Genomic DNA, 23,559 nt, shown 5'->3' with positions numbered 1-23,559 from the left:
TAAATACTTACAGAATTAACAAGAGCAAATATATGAACAACTTTTTCAGTGGCCAGGTCTGCGTCAGAGCCCATAAAATCATACTGGAAGACAAATATTGGTTTCTTATCATTTTATATAAGTTGATTATCACATTTCAAAAGTCTTTAAATATAAATGTTAAAACAATGCCCTGGCCAACATAGACTTAAAATTTATGAAACAAATAATTCATTTTAGGCATAATCCTAAAGTTAATAGTGCTAAATTAAAATCTTAAATATTCAAAGTTATATGACTTGGTATGTACATATATTTACAGGTACACTATTTTATCTGACAATTATAATCATAAAATGTAATATTAGAATTAGCCTTACTAAACTGAGATATGATGATCATATTATTCTTTACAGATAAGGCAATTAAAGTACAAACATTCCAAGAACACAAAAGCGACACCAGAACTCAAACCTCTCTAAACTAAACATCTCATCTTATTTTGTACACTAGCATATGCTGTCACAATTTGTGCCATAATAAAACCATGACTTTACATTCTAGGAAAACAAGATGTAAAAACGATATAGAAAACACTGAGAACCGTGATAGTCAAATTTCAGCAATGCATTATCATCATAAGTTACAAAATCATGATCATTTTTTCCATAATGTTATTTCTGATAGTTTTGTGCAAAAAAAAAACTTGCTGAACACTATAATAACTGACAGCTTCCATATTACATAGTAAACTGTCATAGCAAATCAAATGTATTGGATACTGTTCGTTTCCAAACAGCACAAGGAGATATCATCTTTGCAACTCTTTTAGAAGATCTTTACTGATGAATTTATAACACTCTGCTGATTCGTAATCCTCCTTAAGAGACCATCCTACACACTGAAACAAGTGAAGGTGATCCCTGGCAAGTCAGATATAGAAAGTGGCATTAAAAACCATGATTCTAAAAAAAATCACAAAATATCACTAGATCAAATCCTAATCAAATTTAAAAGAAATTTTAAAACCTGCTATGTGTAACACTGTGTGGGTAGAATCTGTTTTCCAAATAAACATCTTAATTAAAAAAAAACAGAAGGAAAAGTGGATACCTTCTATTATCAAGATAATTTAACACAATGTATGCTTTTATATCACTGCTTTATTGATTGACATTTCTAGCAATTACACGAATGAAAATATAACAGGTAGATAAAATACTGCTTGTTAGTAAAAACCTTGTTTAGTTCTTACAACAATACACATTATCAATTAAATTTCAAAGGCTAATAAATAGAAATTTAATTGAATTATGAGATATTTTTTACACAATTCCCTTAACTAATGTATCAAGCAAACAGAATACAGTAAAGATATCAGTATTGGGAATGCCATACAAAGAGGAGTAAAGATGGCTGATTGGGGGGTAGGAAGCCACGAGTGCAAAGAGAGCTGTGAGACAAAGTCAGGTGGAGCACAGAGCTGGAAAAAAAGAAAATCACCAGAAGTTTCCTGGAGGCCACTGGAGAGAAGTAGAACTGCACAAAGAAAACCTGAGAAAACATACATGATTGCAGCCAGCAGCCCAGGAGGAAGGAGAGCCCAGGTGACCTACGAGAGGGCATCCAAACCCACAAAGGACTGGGGGATTTGGGACCAGCACAACTCCCAGAGGGAACCCTCTCAAAGAAAAAGTGTGAGGCAAAAAGCCATAGAACAAAACTCCGGTGAGGAGGAGTAAGGCTGAATAAAGCTCACAGGCCAACCCAGTGGATTGCATCCCAGATTCGGGAAGATGCAGTGCCGGGGAACCAGCCATTGGATAGTGAGATGCTGGAGGGTGATCTGGCTGAGTATGGGACTCAGGGAAGGAACACAGTACCCACTCAACACCCAGAGGGTTTGTACCCCTAACTCCCTGAGAGTAAACAGGGCTGAGAGACAGACTCTAGGACCCTGGCAGGGGCAGAGAATGAGTCAGGATCAACTGCAGGAATTCTGGAATGAAATGCAAGAAAAGCTCAGACCCATCTGCCTAGCAGTCAGGACCCAATCCTGTGAGAGTGAAGATCCTCAGGGCCCCAGGTGCAGCAGGAACCACCTGGTGGTGTGCCTGAGCGGCCCCTGGTAACACTGTAGCTGGGAAACTAATGGCAGAGCTAGCTTTCTGAGCAGAACAGCATTCTTAGCAGAGATATCAGCAATAAATATACAGACCCACTTGCTCCACAGACTGTGGGAAGGACTAGACAAAGAGGAACAACTCCCAAGCAGCTAAAGAAAACAGCCAGGGGGCCCGGCGGCATGGCCTAGCGGCTAAAGTCCTCGCCTTGAACGCGCCGGGAACCCATATGGACAGTGCCAGTTCCAATCCTGGCAGCTCCACTTCCCATCCAGCTCCCTGCTTGTGGCCTGGGAAAGCAGTCAAGGATGGCCCAAAGTCTTGGGACCCTGCACCGGTGTGGGAGATCCTGGAAGAGGTTCCTTGTTCCTGGCTTCAGATTGGTGCAGCACCGGCCGTTGTGGTCACTTGGCGAGTGAATCATCGGATGGAAAAAATTCCTCTCTGTCTCTCCTCCTCTGTGTATATCTGACTTTGTAATGAAAATAAATAAATCTTAAAAATAAGAAAAAATTAAAAAAAAAACAGCCAGGGTAGCACTAACTGCAGACAGAGGCCAAAGCCTCCCCACTTGCAAACTCGGAAGCTACAAGCAAAATTAGCTTGAAAAGAAAGCCCATAGATCTGAAAGACCATGGGAAATGGAAACAGAAAAGTAAGCAACATAAATGAGGAAATCACTGTTTCCCTAAAAAAGGGACAAAAGACCAACTCAATCTTAAGAGTTACAAGATGAATAAGTTGAGGAGCTCCCAATTATTATTATTATGAAGAAATAATGAAATGTCTTATTATTTTATAATTTTATTATTAATAATATTGATTTTATTATTTATTTTGAAGAAATTTATTATTAAGAAACAGTAATAATTAAGAAATTATTATTAAGAAATAATAATACCCATTGATTCCAGTGGAAGTTGGGGCTGAAAACAAAACCAACCCAGCAATTACAACCACCAGCTGACCGGGGAGATGGACTGTGCCGGGCCCTGTACTTGCTAGAACACACAAGAATCTGGTCTGAGAACACCTCAAAGTTTCGTTGGAGATCTCCCCAATCGAAATGCCAGACTCGGAACCCTAACCAAGAAAAGACAGATGGCAGAACAAGTCAATCAACCATCTTAGATATATGTTGGCAGTGAAATACTGTGCAAACGGAGACTCTCTGATGGACTATGTCAATCAGTAGATTCTTCAAAGACCTCATCATGCTTGGAGTGGCAAGATTGGCAGGGATTCATAACTGGTGAATCATCAAAACCACTTGAGCAAGAACCTTGGAGCATGCCCTACATCCGGGACCTGGGAAATTGGGTGGGCCTTCTCCCTTAATATCCCCCTTTAAACATGAAGGAAACAATATGGAAATAATAGTCTTACCCACTTTCCTATAGCCCTAGAACCTTTTTACCCTAATAAACTATGTAAAGATTGTAAAAAAATATAATTAAACAAAGAATTCTTTAAAATTAAAAAAAAGAAATAATAAATCATAAAACTCAGAGACAGTGAGAAGTGGTGGCAAGAATGCAAGGAATTGGGCCCGGCGGCGTGGCCTAGTGGCTAAAGTCCTCGCCTTGAAAGCCCCGGGATCCCATATGGGCGCCGGTTCTAATCCCGGCAGCTCCACTTCCCATCCAGCTCCCTGCTTGTGGCCTGGGAAAGCAGTCGAGGACGGCCCAATGCATTGGGACAGTGCACCCGCGTGGGAGACCCGGAAGAGGTTCCTTGTTCCTGGCTTCGGATCGGCGCGTACCGGCCCGTTGCGGCTCACTTGGGGAGTGAATCATCGGACGGAAGATCTTCCTCTCTGTCTCTCCTCCTCTGTGTATATCTGGCTGTAATAAAATGAATAAATCTTTAAAAAAAAAAAAGAATGCAAGGAATTTCAGGGAAGTATCGCAACAGAGATACAAACTATAAAACAGATCCAAACTGAAATATTTGAAGAATACAACAGAACAATATAAAAAAAGTGACAGAAAGTCTTACCAATAGAATGAATGAGGCAGAAAAAAGAATATCAGAACTGAAAGACACACAATCAGACTTATGGAAGAGAACCTGAATAAAGCAAAAAGAAAAAAATAAAACAACCATCCAAGAACTGAATGACAGCTCTAATGACTTAAAAGAATTAAAAAAATTCCTGAAGGTGTAAAAAGAGAGGCAGGATCGTAAGAAGTACTAAATGAAATCATAGAAAGAGAACTTTCCAAACATTGGGGAACTAAGGAAAAGCCAAGTGCAGAAAGGGTAGAGAACCCCAAACAGATTCAATCCACAAAGATCCTCACACAGACACATTGTTGCCAAGCTTCTCTCAACTGATTATAAAGAAAGAATATTGAAACAAGCATGTAAAAAGGATGAGATGACATTGAGAAAACCAATGAGACTCACTGCTGACTTCTCAGAAGAGACTCTTCAAGCAAGAAGAGCATGGAATGACAGTCTCCAGATCCCATACCAATAGATACAGCAAAGCTCTCATTAGTTTGAAACTAAAATAAAATATTTCCACAGTAAAAAGAAGCAAGAAGACTTTACCAACACTAATCCAGCTCTACAAACACTACCCAAATATGTGTTGAAGACAGAAAGAAAGGAAGTTAGTCACACTCAATGATGACAAGGGGGAGTTTCTCCCATTAAAGTCCACAAAATAAACCAAAGTTAAACAGAGACCAAAACAAAAGAATGGCAGGAGCAAATCGCAACCTATCAATATTAACTCTGAACACAAATGGCTTAAACTCTTCAATCAGAAGACGTAGATCAGTGGGATGGATCAAAAAGTAGGACCCTTCAATCTGCTGCCTGCAAGAGACACATCTAAATAACAAAGGTACATGGAAGCTGAAAGTGAAAGGATGGAAAAGAATATTTCATGGCAACTGAAAGGGAAAAGGAGCCAGTGTAGCCATCCTAATATCAGTAAAAGAGTAAAAGGAAGAGAAAAGCATCAAAAGAGATGAAGAGGGACTCTACATAATGATAAAGAGATCCTTCTGGCAAAAACAAATTAACAATAACAAATTTTTACACACTGAATACAAGGGGCCCTAACTACATGAAGCAGTTACTAACAGACCTAAAGGGAGACATAGATGCTAACACAGTAATAATGGGGAACTTGAAAGCCCATGAACATCAACAGACAGACTGATGAGACAGAAACCTGGAAAGGAAGCGGCAAATCTCACATGGACAATAGTACAAATGGACTTAATTGATATATACAGAACCTTTCATCCCACAAACACTGAATACACATTTTTTTCAGCATTACATTAAACCTTATCCAGGATTGACACTGTTATAGGTCACAAAAGAAGTCTCAGCAATTTTTTGTTGGAAAAAAAAAGTGAAATTATCCCATTCATCTTGTCAGACTGTCATGGAGTAAAACTAGAGAACAGTAAATTGAAATACCCCAGGAAATTTGTAAATTCTTGAAAGCTAAACAACATGCTACTGAATGAAGCATAAGTTAGAGAAGAAATCAAAGAGGAAATTAAAAAATTCCTTGAAATCAACAAAGACTCAACCGCAATGTTCCAAAACCTATGGGACACTGTCAAGATAGTGTTAAGAGGTAAATCTAAGGGAATTAGTGCCTATATTGGGAAACAAGAAAGACACCAGGTAAATGAGCTAAGCATACACCCGAAGGAGACAGAAAAACAACAGTAAAATAACTTTCAATTTCAAGTAAAGGGGACATAATGATAACATAGTGTGGCATAAACTTGGGTAAAAAGAAGGAAGGATAATTCCTGCCATTTATCTGACCATGAAGTTACTTTCAAACTCCTGATTCATCTAATCTACAAGTAAATAATTCACATTAGTTCAACTGAATTAGAAGTTTGTTTTAATTGGCTCAAATAAATTAATACTCAAAATTCAAAGATTAAAAATAATGCAATTTCAGATGAACAAATATAGAAAAGCGTATCAGAAATAAGAATAATTAAAACAGGTGAAAAATGTGGGAATTATGAATGTGGTCAACTGTAAAACATTTTCTTTTACATAATTTCTTCGAGCAGCATAATAATTTTATTACTGAAAATTATATGATAGCATATGCCACCTGGTACATAAACTATCACATTGCTACTATTTTATTAGGGTTAAAAGAGATTTATTTTTAAAAAGACTTATTATTTTCATTGCAAAGTCAGATATATAGAGAGAGGAGGAGAGACAGAGAGGAAAGTCTTCCATCTGATGATTTACTCCACAAGTGACTGCAACGGCCAGAACTGAGCTGATCCGAAGCCAGGACCCAGGAGCCTCTTCCATACGGGTGCAAACTATAAAACAGCCATCCTTGACTGCTTTCTCAGACAACAAGCAAGGAGCTGGATGGTTAGCTGGGCCAACGGGATTAGAACCGGCACCCATATGGGATCCCAACACGTTCAAGGCAAGGACTTCAGCCACCAGGCCACCGCATCAGGCCCTAAAAGGGCTATTTGATGAGCAGCTCTTTCATTACATGGGAGGTATTAGTATAACAGCATTTTAGATAGTGGTAAGTTAAAAATACTAATGGCAATAACAGAAAAAACAACTGGTGTGGGGTGTGACAAACAGATTGAGCTGGAAAAACATGGGTGTGTGAATGAAGAGTGACCTGTTTTCCCACGGAAGGCAAGGAGAAGTACAGGAATAGCCCAGGCAGGAGAAGGAAGAATGCTGGTAGAGAAGCACACCTTAGCCCGGGCACACATTCTGATAGAAATAGACTGAATCACAGCACCAGTGATCACTCAAGGTTGGTTTGTTTTTCTGAATACAGGACTTCCACCGAAAAGTGATACATCAAAAGAACATTTAAAACAACTAACATTTTCCTATTTAATAACTCCAGAAGTAATTTATCTTAAAATGGATGGAAATTGAAGAAAAAGAAATGTATATAAAGTTGGGGGCGATGTAGGTTATCTGTGGGTAGACACGATTCACCAGATTTTAACACAGCAGAACCATGCCTACAATGTCCTATGATTTCTAGTAATCCGCTTTTTTGCAAAACAATGCTTAAATATTTATCCCTCATGTCTACATAAGGATAGCATTCCCTTATGTTATAATATACTGAGGCACCAATTCTGAAAAGAGTAAAACCTGTTGTAATGAAAACAATGGCAGTTTCTCATTCCTGTCTCCCACATGTTAAACACAATACAAGTCATAAGGAAGTAGACTAATGGCTCATACCATGGCTTTATCCATAACGATCTGTATTTTCAGAGTACTTTTCTGTAGGGCAACATCTGACGGTTTCTGTGAAATATAGCACACAAATTAAACAGAATATTTAGAAATTCTTATCTTGTAGTTATCCTGTAGACTAACAAAGGCACATACAAGTAGAGACAGACACATCCCGTCTCACTGATACAGATACAAGGAAGCAATGATGTTGACAGCCCAAACTGAAAGATCCCCACATGGAACATGAGCAGGTAGGGGTCCAAATAAAAATTTAATCCTCAAATCAGAAGGATTTTATATTCTATTTTTTTCCAATCAGAATCATAAAAAGTGACTTGTAGGCTTTTTTTTCCTCTTAAAAGAATTTTTTCCTTAGTACAGTACCCTTACTGGCATCCTTAAAGCTAAATAGGTTTTGATCAAATGTCTCCTAATTTTACTCATATACAAAATATTTTAAAATGTACTTCTTTGCCTTTATTCCCAGTGAACTGTGATCTTTTTCTTGGTTGAGATTTTAACTCATGGAACATTAAGCTTTTGACCATAATACAAATTTTTAAAAAGTTATCTCAATAATTAATACAAGGAAGAATTAAGCATCTCCCAAAAGTTGCCTCAGTTTTCTCATTTATGCAAGATTTACTGGAATTAGCATTGTGGTATAGAGGGGTATGATGTCTTCTGCAGTGCAGGTATACAGGTAACTCATATGGATGCCGGCTGGAGATCCTGCTGCTCCTCTTCCAGCCCAGCTTTCCACTGCTGTGCCTGGGAAACCAGGGGAAGCCAGGCTCAGTGCTTGGGCCCTTACACTACATGGCTGAGCCTGAAGAAGCTCCTGCCTTCTGCTTTCAGACCAGCTCAGTGCTTACCATTGCGGATATCTGGGGGGAGAACTAATGTATAAAAGTCTTCTCTCTGTGTGTGTCTCTCCCTCTCTGTAATTCTCAAATAAATAATACAACTTAAAAAAAAAAAAAAAAAAAGGATTTGTTTCCTTGAAAGGTACAGCAACAGTGGGGGAGGGCACGAGAAGGAGCCAAAGGAGAGAGACTGATTGGTGGAGACTCCGTTCACTGATTTACTCACCAAATGGGTAGAGTGTGTGTGTGTATGTGTGTGTGTGTGTGTGTGTGTGTGTGTGTACCTGTATGTTTGCTTTGCAAATGAACATTTTAAAAAGAACAAAAGCCAGACTGAAGCCATGACCCAAGGACCCCATTCCTATATCACACTGAAAGGAGCCAAAGTAATTCATCAGCCTTCTGCTGCCTTCCCAGGTACATTAGCAGGGAGCTGCATTAGGAGTGGAGCGGCTAACTCAAGCCAAAACTCCTTAACGGATGACAGCATTGCCAACACAGGCTTAATGTACTGTGCCACAATGCCAGTCCCATCCATTGTTTCAACGCTTTCACATTTTTTTAAGTAGAAGAAAATACCATCCTTCAACAATGTCGACAAGAGCAACAAATAACCAAATCTTAAAATGTTAATTTTGCTTATGTGCATATTTCTTTTACTTTGTATATTAGTGAAACAAATCAACCCCAAAACAAAAATATCACATTTTTTCTGATGTTTAATAAACTTTTGTATTCAGTCATCTTATGTGTACAGTCATGAAATCAGTTCCATAATTAGTGTTCACGTTGGTTCCATCACTTGCTATTAGACTTCAGTAGCTGTCGTGGCTTTGAGTTTATTTTGCAATTGGAAGTGCCTTTCTGGAAAAAAAAATACTTTCTGAAGTCTTACTTGTCTACACACTGATTTTTGAAAACATGAGCATGTTCACCTGGTTGCTTTCCCATGATTCTATTAGCTCTGTGTTTAACCATGGTACCTGTGGGTGATATTCTATAGAGTTTGCCATGTACAGAGCTAAGTCATCTAATCAATAAGAAGGTCACTTTTCCCCCTTTGGACGCTGCTTGTCTATAATAACAGCAGTGATGACAACAACGACATCAACAATAACTTAGTTTTTCTGACTGCACTGTTGCACAGGAAAGGGGAGGGTATGCATCCTTCCCTGGCTCTGGTTCCTACTCTGAGCAGCTGGGGCTGTTGTAAGGAACACACTCAGAGCAGCAGGTGGTGAGTGTAGTGCAGAAACTGGTTTCTCACAGTTCTAGAGGCTAGCAATGAAAGTGCTGGAGGATCGGAGGTCTGCGAAGGATATTCCAGTATTTTTTTCTGGTTTTCACATTGTTGTTTCCCTTTTTCCTCACAACATGGGGAGCAGACGGAGATCCGGTACAGTCTTATTTAAATAAGAGCATGAATCTCATCATGAAGGCTTCTACCTTTACCACATAATCTGACTGTTAACTTAAAATACAATCCCAAAACTTCCTTGAAATCACCTTAGCAGGCTAGGGTTTCAATGTGAATTGTCAGAGGATGTAAGCTGTTAACTACAGCTGGCAAAAACCTTCAGTCACCCTCCTGTACTGTGCTGGTTTGGGGGTATCATGCACATTTTAAATCAGATCAAGGAAGCTCCCTATTCCCAGTTTCCATCAGAAATGTGCAAAATTTTAAGAAACACTTTTTCTTATTGTCATGTTCTGCATGGTTATATGAAATTACGTTGTTCAATATGAAGCCTGGGCCCAGCATGGTGGCCTAGCAGCTAAAGTCCTTGCCTTCAATGGACCGGGATCCCATATGAGCACCAGTTCTAATCCCAGCAGCCTGCTTCCCATCCAGCTCTCTGCTTGTGGCCTGGAAAAGCAGTCAAGGACAGCCCAAAGCCTTGAGACCCTGCACCTGTGTGGGAGACCTGGAAGAGCTCCTGGCTCCTGGCTTCGGATCAGCGCAGCACTGGCCATTGGGGTCACTTGGGGAGTGAATCATCGGACAGAGATCTTCCTCTCTGTCTCTCCTCTCTCTCTATATATATATGACTTCGCAATAAAAATAAATAAATCTTTAAAAACAAGAATACAAAGCCTACAGTGGGAAACTATCAACAGCAAAAGGACCACAAAATGTAACTTTTGTGCCCTAGCCAAAAGTTCGGTAGAAAAAAGAACATTAGATTGGTTCACTACAGCATGACTGAGAAATTAAGGTTGAGCAAACTTTATAGTCAGTGAGTACCAAAATGGGTGAACACAGATCAGTTGCTAGTCAGGGAAGGGATTTTAATGGCAAAGGATTAGACCGTTGTTGTGGCACAGCAGCTGAAACCATGGCCTCTGTTGCCAATGTCAATTTCTCTCTAGGTGCGGGTTTGGGACCCAGATGCTCCACTTGTAATCCAGCTGCCTGCCAAAACACCTGGAAGAGCTGCAGTAGTTGATCCAAACAACATGGGACTCTGCCCCCAAAATGGGAGAATCAGATAAAAATTACAGACTCCTGGCATCTGCCTAGGCAAGCTTGGAGTGTTACAGCCATTTGGGGATTGAACCAGTGAATGGAAGATCCTTAAATATGTCTCTCCCTCCTCTTCTACCTGTCATTCATTCAAATGAATAAACAAACTTTTAAAAAGCATGGAATCATGATCCTAAAACGGTTCTACAAACATAACAGATGAACATGGGCTTGCCAATGTGATTACAAAAAGAAGGCACAATCTTGGCAATGACCACTTACAGGTAGAAATGGTCCAGGCAAGGTGAAAACACACTGATTAGCAGTAAGGTCGCAGCCATGGTTTTATTTGAAATTTCATGTAATATTGCTTCCTTGCTGTTGGGTGGGCAAGGCACCTTTGTGATTTGAGAAAGATAGCTAAGCTTCAGCAGAGAAATGCCCAGCTACCTTTATTTCTGAACATGTATACATACCTGTGTGCACACATTCAGAAATGAAGAGAGAATGATAAATGAAACGGGGAGAAGAGGGAAAGAGAGAGAGAATCTTCCATCTGCTGGTTCATTCCCTCAAATGGTTGCAATGGCCAGAGCTGAGCTGATCAGAAGCCAGGAGCCTGGAGATCCCTCTGGATCACCCAAATGGGTGCAGGAACCCAAGGCCTTGGGTTGTTCTCTGATGCTTTCCCACTCCGTAACAGAAAGCTGGATTGGAAGTAGAGATGCCAAGACTTGAACTGCCACCCATATGGACACTGTGAGTGAAGGTTTAGCATACAACACCATGATGCCAGCCACACTATTTTAAAATGCATTTAAGTGAAATTGAACCTGGATTGTTTTCCTGGCTCACAGAGTCAACTTGGCTCAGCTCTGGCTATTTCATTTGAGGAGTAAATCAGAGGATGGCAGAGGTCTTTTTGTTTGCTTCCGTCTTTCTGCCTTTCAGATAAAACAAAAAGAAAAAATTTATGTTCAGCAAAAACATAAAAAATTAAATTTAAAGGTCAGTTCCTGATAAGCAGGAATTAATTTCTGGGACATAATATAGGAAAAAAAAACATTTTTAAAGTCTAGATTTAGTATCATTGGCTACAAATTGTATTGTAAAAATATAACGTGACAGAACACAGAGTGCTTGTCCTGCTACAGGACAAGCTGTTGCAAAATTTAAAAAAAAAATAAACCAACAAAATAGGAAAGCTTTATGTATTATGGTTTAAAAGTTATCAGGCTCTTAAAGTCCACAACCCACGCAGTGTGGAGCATCCCAGCGTTCCTTTTCATGACAGCATTGTTTGATGTGTTCTGACCTGCTTCTTGTTTCTTTTTCTCATATAAAGAAAAATGCATCTTAGAAATCAGAACATCTTGTCATTTTGTCCCCTTCAAATATAAGTATTTTTCTAGCATTCACTGATTCATAGAAAATGACTCATGGTAGGGAAATCCAATGTAAACATTCATGAGCAATCCTTTCAAATGACTTGTTGTAAGTGAAAAGAAAGGCTACTCAAATTGCATTTCCTTAGCAAGGGCTTCTGCTCCACTCTGTGGAATGTGTGAATTCTAGCAACTATTTTCTTGAGTTATGTAGAAAGCGTTCCTTTCCCCATTTACTTTTCTGACTCCTCCTTTTTCTTCTAACATTTGATTTATTTGATTTTTTTCTAGGATTTGTTTTTATTGCAAAGTCAGATTTACAGAAAGAAAGAGAGGAAGAGAGAAGGATCTTCCGTATGCTGGTTCACTCTCCAAATAACAGTAATAGCCAGAGTGGAGCTGAGCTGATCCAAAGCCAGAAGCCAGAAGCCAGAAGCTTCTTTAGGGTCTCCATGTGGATGCAGGGTCCCAAGGCTTTGGACCCACTTTTACTGCTTTTCCAGGCCAGTGCAGCAGTCAGGACACAAACCAGAGCCTATATGGGATTCCAGTGTATGGAAGGTCACTAGGCTACTGCATTGGCTCTTATTTGATTTATTTGAAAGGTGGGATGATGGAGAAGCAGGATGGAGGGAGAAAAGGAGGTGGGGGAGAGGGAGAGAGATCATTTGGTTCACTCCTCAAACACCCAAAAGAGTCAGGGCTGAGTCCGGCTGCAGTCAGTACACATCAGTTCCTTCCATGGCTCCAAATGAGTGGCTGGAAATATTTGTGCAGTCAACTACTACCCTCTCAGGGAAATGAGCAGGAAACTGGGTAGGAATTTGAGGCAGAACTCAAACCCCAGCATTTCCAAATGAGACGCAGACTTCCCAAATGATAACTTCATCTATGAGCACACAAGGTTCATCTCAGTATGTCTTATATTTTCTAACCATTTTCTTATTCATATTTAAAGTAAACACAGTGTATAAGCGAGAACCAATACAATAACCATCTATGAAATTTGTTTTCTGAGCCTGATGCAATATCCTAGTGGATAAAGTCCTTGTATGCACACACTAGGATCCCATATGGGTGCTGGTTCACATCCTGGCTGTCCTGCTTCCCATCCAGCTCCCTGCTTGTGGCCTGGGAAAGCAGTCAGGGACGGTCCAAAGCCTTGGGACCCTGCACCCGTGTGGGAGACCCAGAAGAAGCTCTTGGCTCCTGACTTCAGATCAGCTCAACTTCAGCCATTGCGGCCACTTGGGGAATGAACCGGGAAACAGAAGATCTTTCTGTTTCTCCTTCTCGGTAAATCTGACTTTCCAATAAAAATGTTGTTAATTTTGTTTTATGGCTTTTCATTTAAGAAAAAAAGGGTAAATCTTTAAAATTTTTTGTTTTCTATGCTTGTCAGACCTCAAAATTTAAATTTAATATGAATATTTTCCCAAAAATAACACAAGATATCATGAAAAAACTCACGGACCTCTGATTTGACCAGAATCTTGTAGGACTTGCTTATACTTTGAGTCATTTCTTGATATTCTTGTAAAGGTGAATAACCAGTTTCATGATTCTTCATTTGAAAAATGATATGTTCATTACTACCTGAAGATTCCAACGGTTCAATTCCATAACTGACCATCTCAAATTGTAACACTCCCCTATATATTTAAACACAAAAAAAGAAATGCAATGTTAACCAGAGCACATTTTCCACAAAGAAATGCAAATCAGAATAGAGAGATTGCATAATTTATTAGTTATTGTTGCGTTCCAATACCTGAGAACCATTATGTACCACATCCATTTATTTTTAAAATTCTGTCTATCATTGAATTTAGGCATAGATACCTTTTGAGTGTGGCTATGGAGCCTGAGAATTTAGGAGTTGGTGCAGTGGCTCAACAAGCTAATCCTCCACCTACAAATGCTGCCAACCGATAGGGCTGCCAGTACATGTTCCAGCTACTCTATGTCTGATTCAGCTCTCTGCCTATGGCTTGGGAAAGCAGCAGAGGATGGCCCAAACCCTTGGGGATCCTGTGGGAAACTCAGAAGAAGTTTCTGGCTTTGGATTAGCTCAGTTCTGGCCATTGTGGCCATTTAGGGAGTGAGCCAGCAAATTAATGGTAGATTTCTCTCTCTCTCTCTCTTTCTCTCTCTCTCTCGGTAAATCCATATTTCCAATATAAATAAATAAATCTTCTAAAATTTTTGAGAATTCTTCATGATGTAAGGAGAATTTGCATAAAAAGTGTGACTAAAAGCCTCTTTTACAATGGAGAAAAGATAAAAACAAGAAATATAAGAGAGAGGATGTGCAATAACTATGCAATGTAAACTGTCATATCCAGATGAGAGGATACAATGAAGTATGCATCTCTACCTCCACACCAAAGATGGACTCCCAATGGAACTGTTTACTATATCTTGACAATAAGATGCTATACTCTCTGCCATTGTCCATACCTGCAATGATGAATTTATGACTGTTTATGAAGAAACATACTATTGTAATAATATAGGGGAATTCGGGGGGGGCGAGGGGATTTAGAAAGGGGATGAAAGGAAATCCCAGGGCCAATGGAACTGTATCATAAAAAATAATCATAACAATAAATGAAAAAAATTTAAAAGATTTTTTTAAAAAGACTTTCAGCCTGCTGGGTAAGTACTTAAAGAAAAATTGCACAATGCTATGCTCCTTTCCTAGTTATTACTAATTCAATTAAGTTGAAGTGAATCCCAGAAAAACCTAGTGTTCTGATAATTTCTGTTTGGCCGGATTTTTTAAAATCAATGATATGAAAGAAAGAAAGAAAGAAAGAAACAAAGAAAGAAAGAAAGAAAGAAAGAAAGAAAGAAAGAAAGAACGAACCTGAAGAAAACATGTTGGGATCTAGAGTTCCTTCACTTCACTCTCTCCTTCAGAAACACTCTGAAATGTTGAGGCTCACCCCCCTGTCTCTGGACAATTCTCCAGAACACATGGTTACCTGAGTCCAGAGCAGATGTTTAGTGTCACTGATGATCTGGGAAACTCTTTACTATGCCCTTGGTAAAAGCAGTGATCCTAAAAAGAGACACGAGACACATTCATAAATAGCTTATAAATCAAGGCATCAGCTTTATCCTTACTTCCTTGGTACCACGAAGCATTTTAAACTCATCTATTATGATAACGTTATTCATCTGCAGCGCATATTCTTTGTTAGTTGGATTCGGTAAGACTAAGGTCTTAGCTTCTTCTACCTATGAATAACCATGACTATCTTCTATCATATGATTGTTACTAAATTTTATTTTTCACAGCCAACTTTCCTGTCGACATTTGGCTTTCTCAATATTTTTCCTAAATGTATAATTTATGCCTTCTTAATCTTTGTGAAACCATTCCATTGTGGTTCACTCTACACCTGTGGATGAGCCTCCTAAGGTGCTGTGAGATTCCCCAACAAAAACTACCGATAAGCCACAGACCACAAGGTTGTGAGACCTGAGACAGCAGGAGAGCTGACAACAGCAAACCTATTCAGGACTGGTGTTGTGGTGCAGCACATTAAGCCGCTGCCTGTCACACCAGCATCTCCTTTACAGCAGAAGATGGGTGAAGTGTTTAGGTTTCCACATTCACATAGCACACCTGGAAGAGGCATCTGCCTTCAGCCTAACCCAGCCTTAGAGGGTGTGCTCCTTTTGTGAGTGAATAGTGGGTGGAAGATTCTTTTTCTCTTAGCATTCTCCTCTTTTTTGGAGTTCTGCCTTTCATTAAAAAAACAAAAAGTGTTTAAAGAGGGAAAAAATGGGACAGCCCCCTCCCTTGTAAGACAGGGTCTCTACATGCCAGCAATGTCTACATAACTAAATTTCATAGAACTCATCAAGATTATTCTTCATATGAAAAAAACATAAAACACAAAGATGACACAAGAAAATTAACTTTTACATGGGTATCCAGGTTTGTAACATGGCAGAGCTGTCAAATACAGATTTGAAATATGCTCTAATAAGGCTGCATCAATGGGCAACTTGAATTTTTAAATAACATAAAGAACAGACAGAAACTCAAGCAGAAAATAGAAGCCATAAAATGAGAAAAGGAAAACACTGAGTCATAAAATCATCAAAGAAAGAAACAAACAAGAACAATCTTGTGTGGGATCTTTCTACCTGTTTTGATTTTGTATTGTGGCTTTTCATTTAAGGGGATGTATAGTAAGTGTGTAATAGAGACTATCATATCCAGATGTGAGGATACAATGCAGTATGCATCTCTACTTCCAGGCTGAAGATGGACTTCCTGATGAGACTGTTTGCTATATCTTTGTTTGTTTGTTTGTTTACTATACCTTGACAATAGGATGCTACACTCTCTGCCATTGTCCATACCAGCAACGATGGACATGTGACTGTGTATGAAGAACTATACTATAGTAATGATATAGCGGAACTCAGTGAGTGGGGAAGGGAGTGGAGAGGAAAAGGGAAATTCCAAGGTCTATGGTTCTGTATCATAATAATAAAAAAAAGAAAATGGTATAGCTTATTGCTTTCCAAATTCGTCTATGAGACCCAAATCACTGTAATTCCAAAACTGGAAAAACAATACAACACAGAAAGAGAAGTGTGGGACAATGTCTCTGATAAATACAAATACAAAAGTCCTCAACAAAAGACTAGCTAATTGAATCCATCAGAAAGATTATTCACCGGGACTAAGTGAGACTTATCCCTGGTTTGCAAGAATGGTTCATCACACAAAGATAAATAAATGTGATTCACATTAACAAAGAACAAAAATTGTATGATTATCTCAACAGACAAAGAGAAATATTTTGATAAAATAAAACATTCAAGAGAAAAAAGCAAGTAAATTTGGTATAAAATAATCATTTCTCAACACAATCAAAGTAATATATAAAAACTCACAGTCAACATTATATTGAATAGGGAAAGGCTTGAGGAAATTCCATCAAGATTCAGAACCAGACGCGAGTACCCACTCTCACCACTGTAATTTAGTATGGTCCTGGAAGTTCTAGCTATAGTTATTAGGCAAGAAAATGAAATCCAATGGATACAAACTGGGAAAGAGGACGTCAAGCTATCACTGCTTATAGATGACATGACCCTCTAATAGAAAAGACAAAAAAAAAAAAAACTTTTAAGGGACTATTGGAACTTGGGCTCAGCATGATAGCCTAGTGGCTAAATCCTCACCTTGCATCCACGAGGATCCCATATGGGCACTGGTTTGTCTCCTGGCTGTTTGGACTACCCTAAAATTTGCCAAGTTCAGTAAAATTCTTGCTTCAATACTACAAGCTGCTAAATATAAAAATGAAAATAGACACAAGACAGCTGAACAGTACCCTATAGCCATTTTAAAGTGTATAGCAGCCAGTTATGTATAAACTGAAATTGAAATGTCAATGAAGTAGTAACAGGATGTGGTTGAAAACTTGCATTTTCTAACACATTGGTCACTCAATACCATGTCAATTAACTCCATGTCAATTAACATCAGAAAATGGAAGATTTTTCTCTCTGTGTCTCCTTCTGTCTATATATATTCCTTTCCAATGAAAAAATAATAATAATTTCAAAAGAGACTATCTGAACTCATAGGAGAATTTGGCAAAGTTGCAGTGTATAAAATCAGCATATGAAAATCAACAGCCTTTGTATACACAAATGCTTGGCTGAGAAGAATTTCTACAGTCATTTCCGTTTATAATAGCTACACAAAATTTTAGACATCTTGGAATAAGGTTAACCAAGGATGCAGGAGATAATAAAAAATAATAAATAATAAAAGATTACAAAGCATTAAAAGAAAAAAAGACACTAAAACATGGACAAACCTTCCGTGTTCATAATGGGTAAAACTAACGTCACCAAATGTCCATGCTACCTAAAGTGAGTCAAAAACACGGTGCAAACCCAATCAAAGGACCAATGACATTCTTCCAGATCTAGAAAAATTGATGCTAAAATCCACATGGAAACACAAAAGACCGTGAATAGACAAAACAATCCTTAGCATAAAAAAGTTGGGGGTATCACAATACCAGATGTGAAATACCACAAGGCAGTTATAATCAAAATCGTACGGTACTGGCACAAAGCCAGACCTGAAGATGAACGGTTCAGAATAGAATTTCCAAAAATGAACTCACACAGCTAAAGCCAACTAGTTTATTCATTCATTCATGCATTCATTCCTTCATTCATTCATTCTTATTGGAAAGGTAAATCCACAGAGAGAAGGAGAGACAAAGACCAATTTGCTGGCTAGCTCCCCAAGTGGCCACAACAGCTGGAGCTGAGCCGATCAGAGACCAGGAGCCAGGAGCTTCATCTGGATCTGCCACACAGGTGTACAGGATCCCAAAGCTTTGAGCAATCTATTGCTTTCCAGGCTTCATCCAGGGAACTGGATGGGAAATGGGGAAGCTGGGTCATGAACCGGCACCCACATGAGATCCTGGTACATGCAAGGTGAGGATCTTAGTCGCTAGGTTACCGTGTCAGGCCCAGCCAACTAATTTTTATAACTGAACTAAAATCAACCCAAATGGAAAGGACATTATCTTCAACCAATGGTGCTGAGAAAATTGGATCTATCTATGAAACAAGTCCGTATCTTACATCTTTTGAATAAATAAACTCTAAATGGATCAAAGACATACATATAACAAGACACTATAAAAATACTGGAACAAAATTGTGTGGAGACATTGCTAGACACAGGTGTAGGCAAAGATTTCTTAGAAAAGACATCAGAAACACAGAAAATCAATACTAAAATTAAAAAAAAACATGGGATTACACCTAACTCCAAAGAAAATCATATAATAAAGCGAAGAGAAAGCCAACAGAAGGGGAGAAAATATTTATAAAGTTTTCAACTAACAAAGTATTCATGTCCAAGGTCAGTAAAGAGTACAAGAAACCCAACTGTGACAAAACAAACACTCCAGTTAAGAAACAGTCAAAAGACATGAACAAGTTGATTCTGTAATGATACATCCTAGGAAGCCAGGGATGAAATTCAAATGGGCAACAGATATGAAAAATGCACAGGTTCACTAGCCTTCAAAGAAATGCAAATTAAAGCCACAGTGATGTTTCACCACACCCTTGTTAGAATGGTTAACATCTGAACATTCTAAGAGAGTAAATGTTGGTGAGGATACAGGGAAAAAGGATCCTCTGTTGGTAGGAATGTAAAATAGCGCAATAATTATCAAGACAGTTAGAGATTCCTCAAATGTCTGAAAATGGATCTGCAATATGACCCAGCAACCTGAGTATGGGGAATTTATCTGAATGAGATGAAGTCATATTTATAGCAGCTCAGTTCACAACAGCTTAGAAATGGAATCAACAGTTACCCATCAAAGGACTGATTACAAGACGAAAACAAACACTGAATACTAACTCACTTGTAATAACAAACGCCGTTTTTTGTAATTAAATGGATGCAATTGGAAGCCATTATGCTTAGTGAGAAGCCAGTTCTAGAAAGATTAATATAATCTGTTTTTCCTTACTGTGAGGACAAAGTGTGAAAATACTATGCATAGATACTAGAGTTACACTCTGGTATTTGACTATTGTGTACATCCTTTGTTTACACGCCTGAGCAACTGTAGGGTTTTTGATTTGTTTTGTTTTGTTCTTTGATTTTTTTCCCTGTTCTTTTTATTAATTGTTACTTGCAATTTGGTGTATCATTGCCTAATGGAGTATTAAATGCCTGAAAAAATATTTTTAAAATAATTTACCTAATTCATAGACTGTCAGGGAAGAAAATCCTTGCACCCATTTCTCCCTATAAGCATGCCCATTCTTCAGGGTCCATGGACAGTCTCTCTGTGAAAATCTGTGAATTCTTGGAAAGCTTGTGGTACCCTTGGTGGATGTCAACTAGATAGCCAGTCTGTAGGCAGATGCAGGGCATTCACTTAGCAAGCATCTTGCTGCTGGAGCCCCAAGATAGAGGATTAAGAAAAGACCTTCTGCAAGCTTCCTTTATCAACGGCCACTGTGCCTGGATTCAGAGGCTTAAAGTTCCCTGGCTGCCTGGGATGTATCATTACAGAATCAACCCCAATATTTGGAGAAGGAAAGAAAAAATCAGAAAAGGGCCCAGCGTGATGGCATAGAGATTAAAGTCCTCACCTTGAACGCGCCAGGATCCCATATGGGTGCCGGTTCTAATCCCAGCAGCCCTGGTTCCCATCCAGCTCCCTGCCTGTGGTCTGGAAATGCAGTCGAGGATGGCCCAAAGCTCTGGGACCCCGCACCCACTTGGGAGACCCGGAGGAAGCTCCTGACTCCTGGTTTCAGATTGGCTCAGCTCCAGCCATTGCGGCTGCTGGGGGAGTAAACCATCAGATAGAAGATCTTCCTCTCTGTCTCTTCTCTCTGTATATCCACACTTCCAATAAAAATAAATAAATCTTAAAAGAAAAAAAGAAAAAAATCAGAGAAAACACACATAATTAAAATCAAAGATGTTATAAAACTCAGTAAAATTAAAAAACAAACACCACTGGCTCAACTAACAGAGAGAGAGAGAAGAACCCAGTCAATTAGATTGCAAATGAAAAAGCCAATGGAACCACAGTAATGACAGAAATTAAAAAGAAAAAAAAAAGAAACCTTGAACACTACTACAAGCAGATACATGCCAACAAATTGGAAAATTTACAAGCAATAGACAGATTTCTGGATACATACACACTACTCCAATTGAATCAAAACTTTTCCACTGAAAAGGAGACAACAAAGAGAGTGGGGGAAGCTATTTGCAAACTATGCAACTGGCAGAGGATTAACATCCAATATTTTTAAAGAGCTCAAGAAACTCAGACAATCCAATTAGAACATGGGCAAAAGACATGTAAAGATGTCTTTCAAAGGATTAATATAAACTCTTAGAATATGAAGTGACTAGGAAGCCAAAGAGCAATTATTTATGAAGTTTATTATCTAGCAATATTTGCCATATTAGAAACTTCACTGAGAATCTTTTACGTTTTGATTAATTTGAAAATAAATTTATTACTTGACACAATAAATGTCACTTAAGAAAAATATATATTTTTAAAACAAGAGAAGGTGTGTGGGAGGATGTCACAGTTTTACATTTTCAACTCTCTGAGAAATCCAGAGTGAGAACACAAATGACATCTTCATGTCATTATGAAAATACTTTGTTACAAATCCATTGAGGCACCTGATCCATATTCTGCTAATCAGCACAAACAGATACTCTTCTACTGTGTAGCTCCTTAGCTGCTTGATACTGTATTCTATAAAGCACAGGGAACACAGCTGGGTGCTGACCTCCTTGCTGTAGCTGACCAGCCACCAGCAGCAAATGGATACATTTCCAGTGTATTCTTCATCATTTTGAACTCTGAATCTCCAGAATGCTCTGAAGTTGTTCTTGAGCATGACCAAGCTGCCACATGGCTCAGTACATGTTCCCCACCTACTTATGGCTGCAGGAGTGTTCTTCCAGCCTCCTGCCCTGCCTGCCTTTCAGTCAAGACAGCCATACTTCAGTGCAACAAGGAGAAAATAAAGATAAATTAGAACTTTTTTTGTGTAACACTTGCAAATGTCTTTTGGATATAATTCAAGCCAAATGTTTTTTCATAGACCCAATCTGTTCTTCCATTCTCTCTCACCAATTCCCCCGCCCCCGGGTTTTCTACAAAGTATTTTCAACCTTTACTTGTGCTGCTTGCAAATCAGTTAGGCTTCACAGCCTGTATGTATTTCTCCACTCACATTTTTTTCTCTTAAATTCCTACTACTCGGGGCTGGTGTGATGGAGTGGTAGGCTAATCCTCCACTTGCAGCACTGATATCCCACACTGACGCTTCTTCCAGTCCTGACCTCTCCATTTCTGATCCATCTCAGTGCTGGTGGCCTGGGAAAACAGTTGAAGGCCTTGGGCACCTGTACACCTGTTGTTGACCTGAAAGAAGCTTTAAGCTTCAAGTTCCTGGCTATGGAGCTACCCAGCCCTGGCTGTTTTGACAATTTGGAAGCAAATGAAAGATTTCTACCTCTAGCTATGTCTCTGCCTCTCTCTGTAACTGTGCCTTTTACAGAAATATATATATATATTTTATTTTTGCAAAAGATTTTTTGAAATCTTACACACACACACACACACACACACATGCCCAAATGGCCTCAATTGTGTTGTCCAAGTGCTCAAATCCTAAACCAGGAGTCTGGAACTACATTCTGATCTTTCATGTGTGGCAGGGTCTTGCATAATGAAACTAGTACCTGCAGCTTTTCCAGGTACATTACCATGAAGGTGAATAGGAAATGCAGCAACCAGGAACAGAAACCAGTGATCACATGGAGTGCTAATACCAAAATTACAGCCCCTGGATTTCTGTTTTGATTGCCAAATGCTAGGCTTAAAAATGTCACTGCATTTAGTATTTTTCTCAGGGGTGGACGTTTGAGGTGGTTAGAACTCCTTGAGTTACCTGCATCCCCCATGGGAGCACCTCTGACCAGGCCCTGGCTTCGCTGCTGACTCCAGCTTTCTGACAACATGCACATCGCTGGCAGGCCTGGGGGCTCAGGTGTCTGATTGGTATCATCAGCATGGGAGGTCCAGGTCGATTTCCTGGCTTCTTTCTCCTGGCCTGCCTGCTCAGTTGTAGTGTTGAGCATTTGAGGAATAAACCAGCACAAAGCACGTGTCTGTCTTGTCCTTCTGCCTCTAAGATTCATGTGTGTGTATGTGTGTTCATGCATATAAATATATACATATTTACATGTGTGCATATAAGATATAATATACTTTTATATGAACTATCACTTTATATGACTTTGTAATCTGTTTGCTTAACAATTCTGCAGAGGAAAAAAAAATGGGATGTCTTCTTCCCAACCATGGTTCCATTAAAGCATAACTTGACCATCAACTCAGTAGATTGCAAAACTCACCAGTTTTTGTGAAGAAATCATATTCCGTGTTCCTAATTTGTCGTATGAATATACCATGAAATAAGGTGATAAAAATGACCTAGTTCAGCCAAAAGAATAGTGTTAATTTTAGTAACAGCATCAATTAAGAACTCCTTCCAAAATAAAGAAATAAAGTTTACACAAATGTCAATTACAAGAAAAAATAAGAAGCAGATATTACAAGACGTTGCAATGGATTCAATATGCTCAACCAGCAAAAACAGAGTTATATAAAATAATAGCTGTAGCTCTCAAATTTGAAAAAGAGTTTGCTGTTAGATTCGATTAGCAATAACTTTTTTGGGATGATAAAATTAGATAACCTTCATTGATTGGTTATGATGGACTTATTGCACACTTACACAGCTTATGTCAAAATTCACAGAAAATAAACAGTAAAATGTATCTGAGTATAAAAATATTGGAATCCATACATCTTTCCCATAATATAGAGTTCTCCCTTGAACAGTGCCTATGGATTACATGCAATATCTTATCTTTG

General features: G+C 38.8%; 1 protein-coding gene across 3 annotated transcripts in view; it reads right to left on the bottom strand.

Annotated features, from left to right (window-relative positions):
* LOC101521203 (A disintegrin and metallopeptidase domain 3-like) overlaps nt 1–23,559 on the bottom strand; it is a 91,801-nt gene that overhangs the window by 36,111 nt on the left and 32,131 nt on the right. For 2 of the 3 annotated variants that reach the window (XM_058669790.1, XM_058669788.1), the window contains exons 4-8: nt 23,037–23,115; nt 15,040–15,116; nt 13,527–13,704; nt 7,341–7,406; nt 12–83 (exon numbers count right to left, since the gene is read on the bottom strand). In XM_058669790.1, the coding sequence (XP_058525773.1) occupies nt 12–83; nt 7,341–7,406; nt 13,527–13,704; nt 15,040–15,116; nt 23,037–23,093 (450 nt within the window). In that variant the 5' untranslated portion in view covers nt 23,094–23,115. The remainder of the gene's footprint in view (nt 1–11; nt 84–7,340; nt 7,407–13,526; nt 13,705–15,039; nt 15,117–23,036; nt 23,116–23,559) is intronic. The other variant, XM_058669789.1, reaches the window with a different exon arrangement.

The sequence above is a fragment of the Ochotona princeps genome, chromosome 11, assembly GCF_030435755.1.
Source record: "Ochotona princeps isolate mOchPri1 chromosome 11, mOchPri1.hap1, whole genome shotgun sequence".
NCBI lineage: Eukaryota > Metazoa > Chordata > Mammalia > Lagomorpha > Ochotonidae > Ochotona > Ochotona princeps.
Note: the sequence above shows the minus strand (reverse complement) of the source record. Positions and strands in the feature narration are given on the sequence as shown.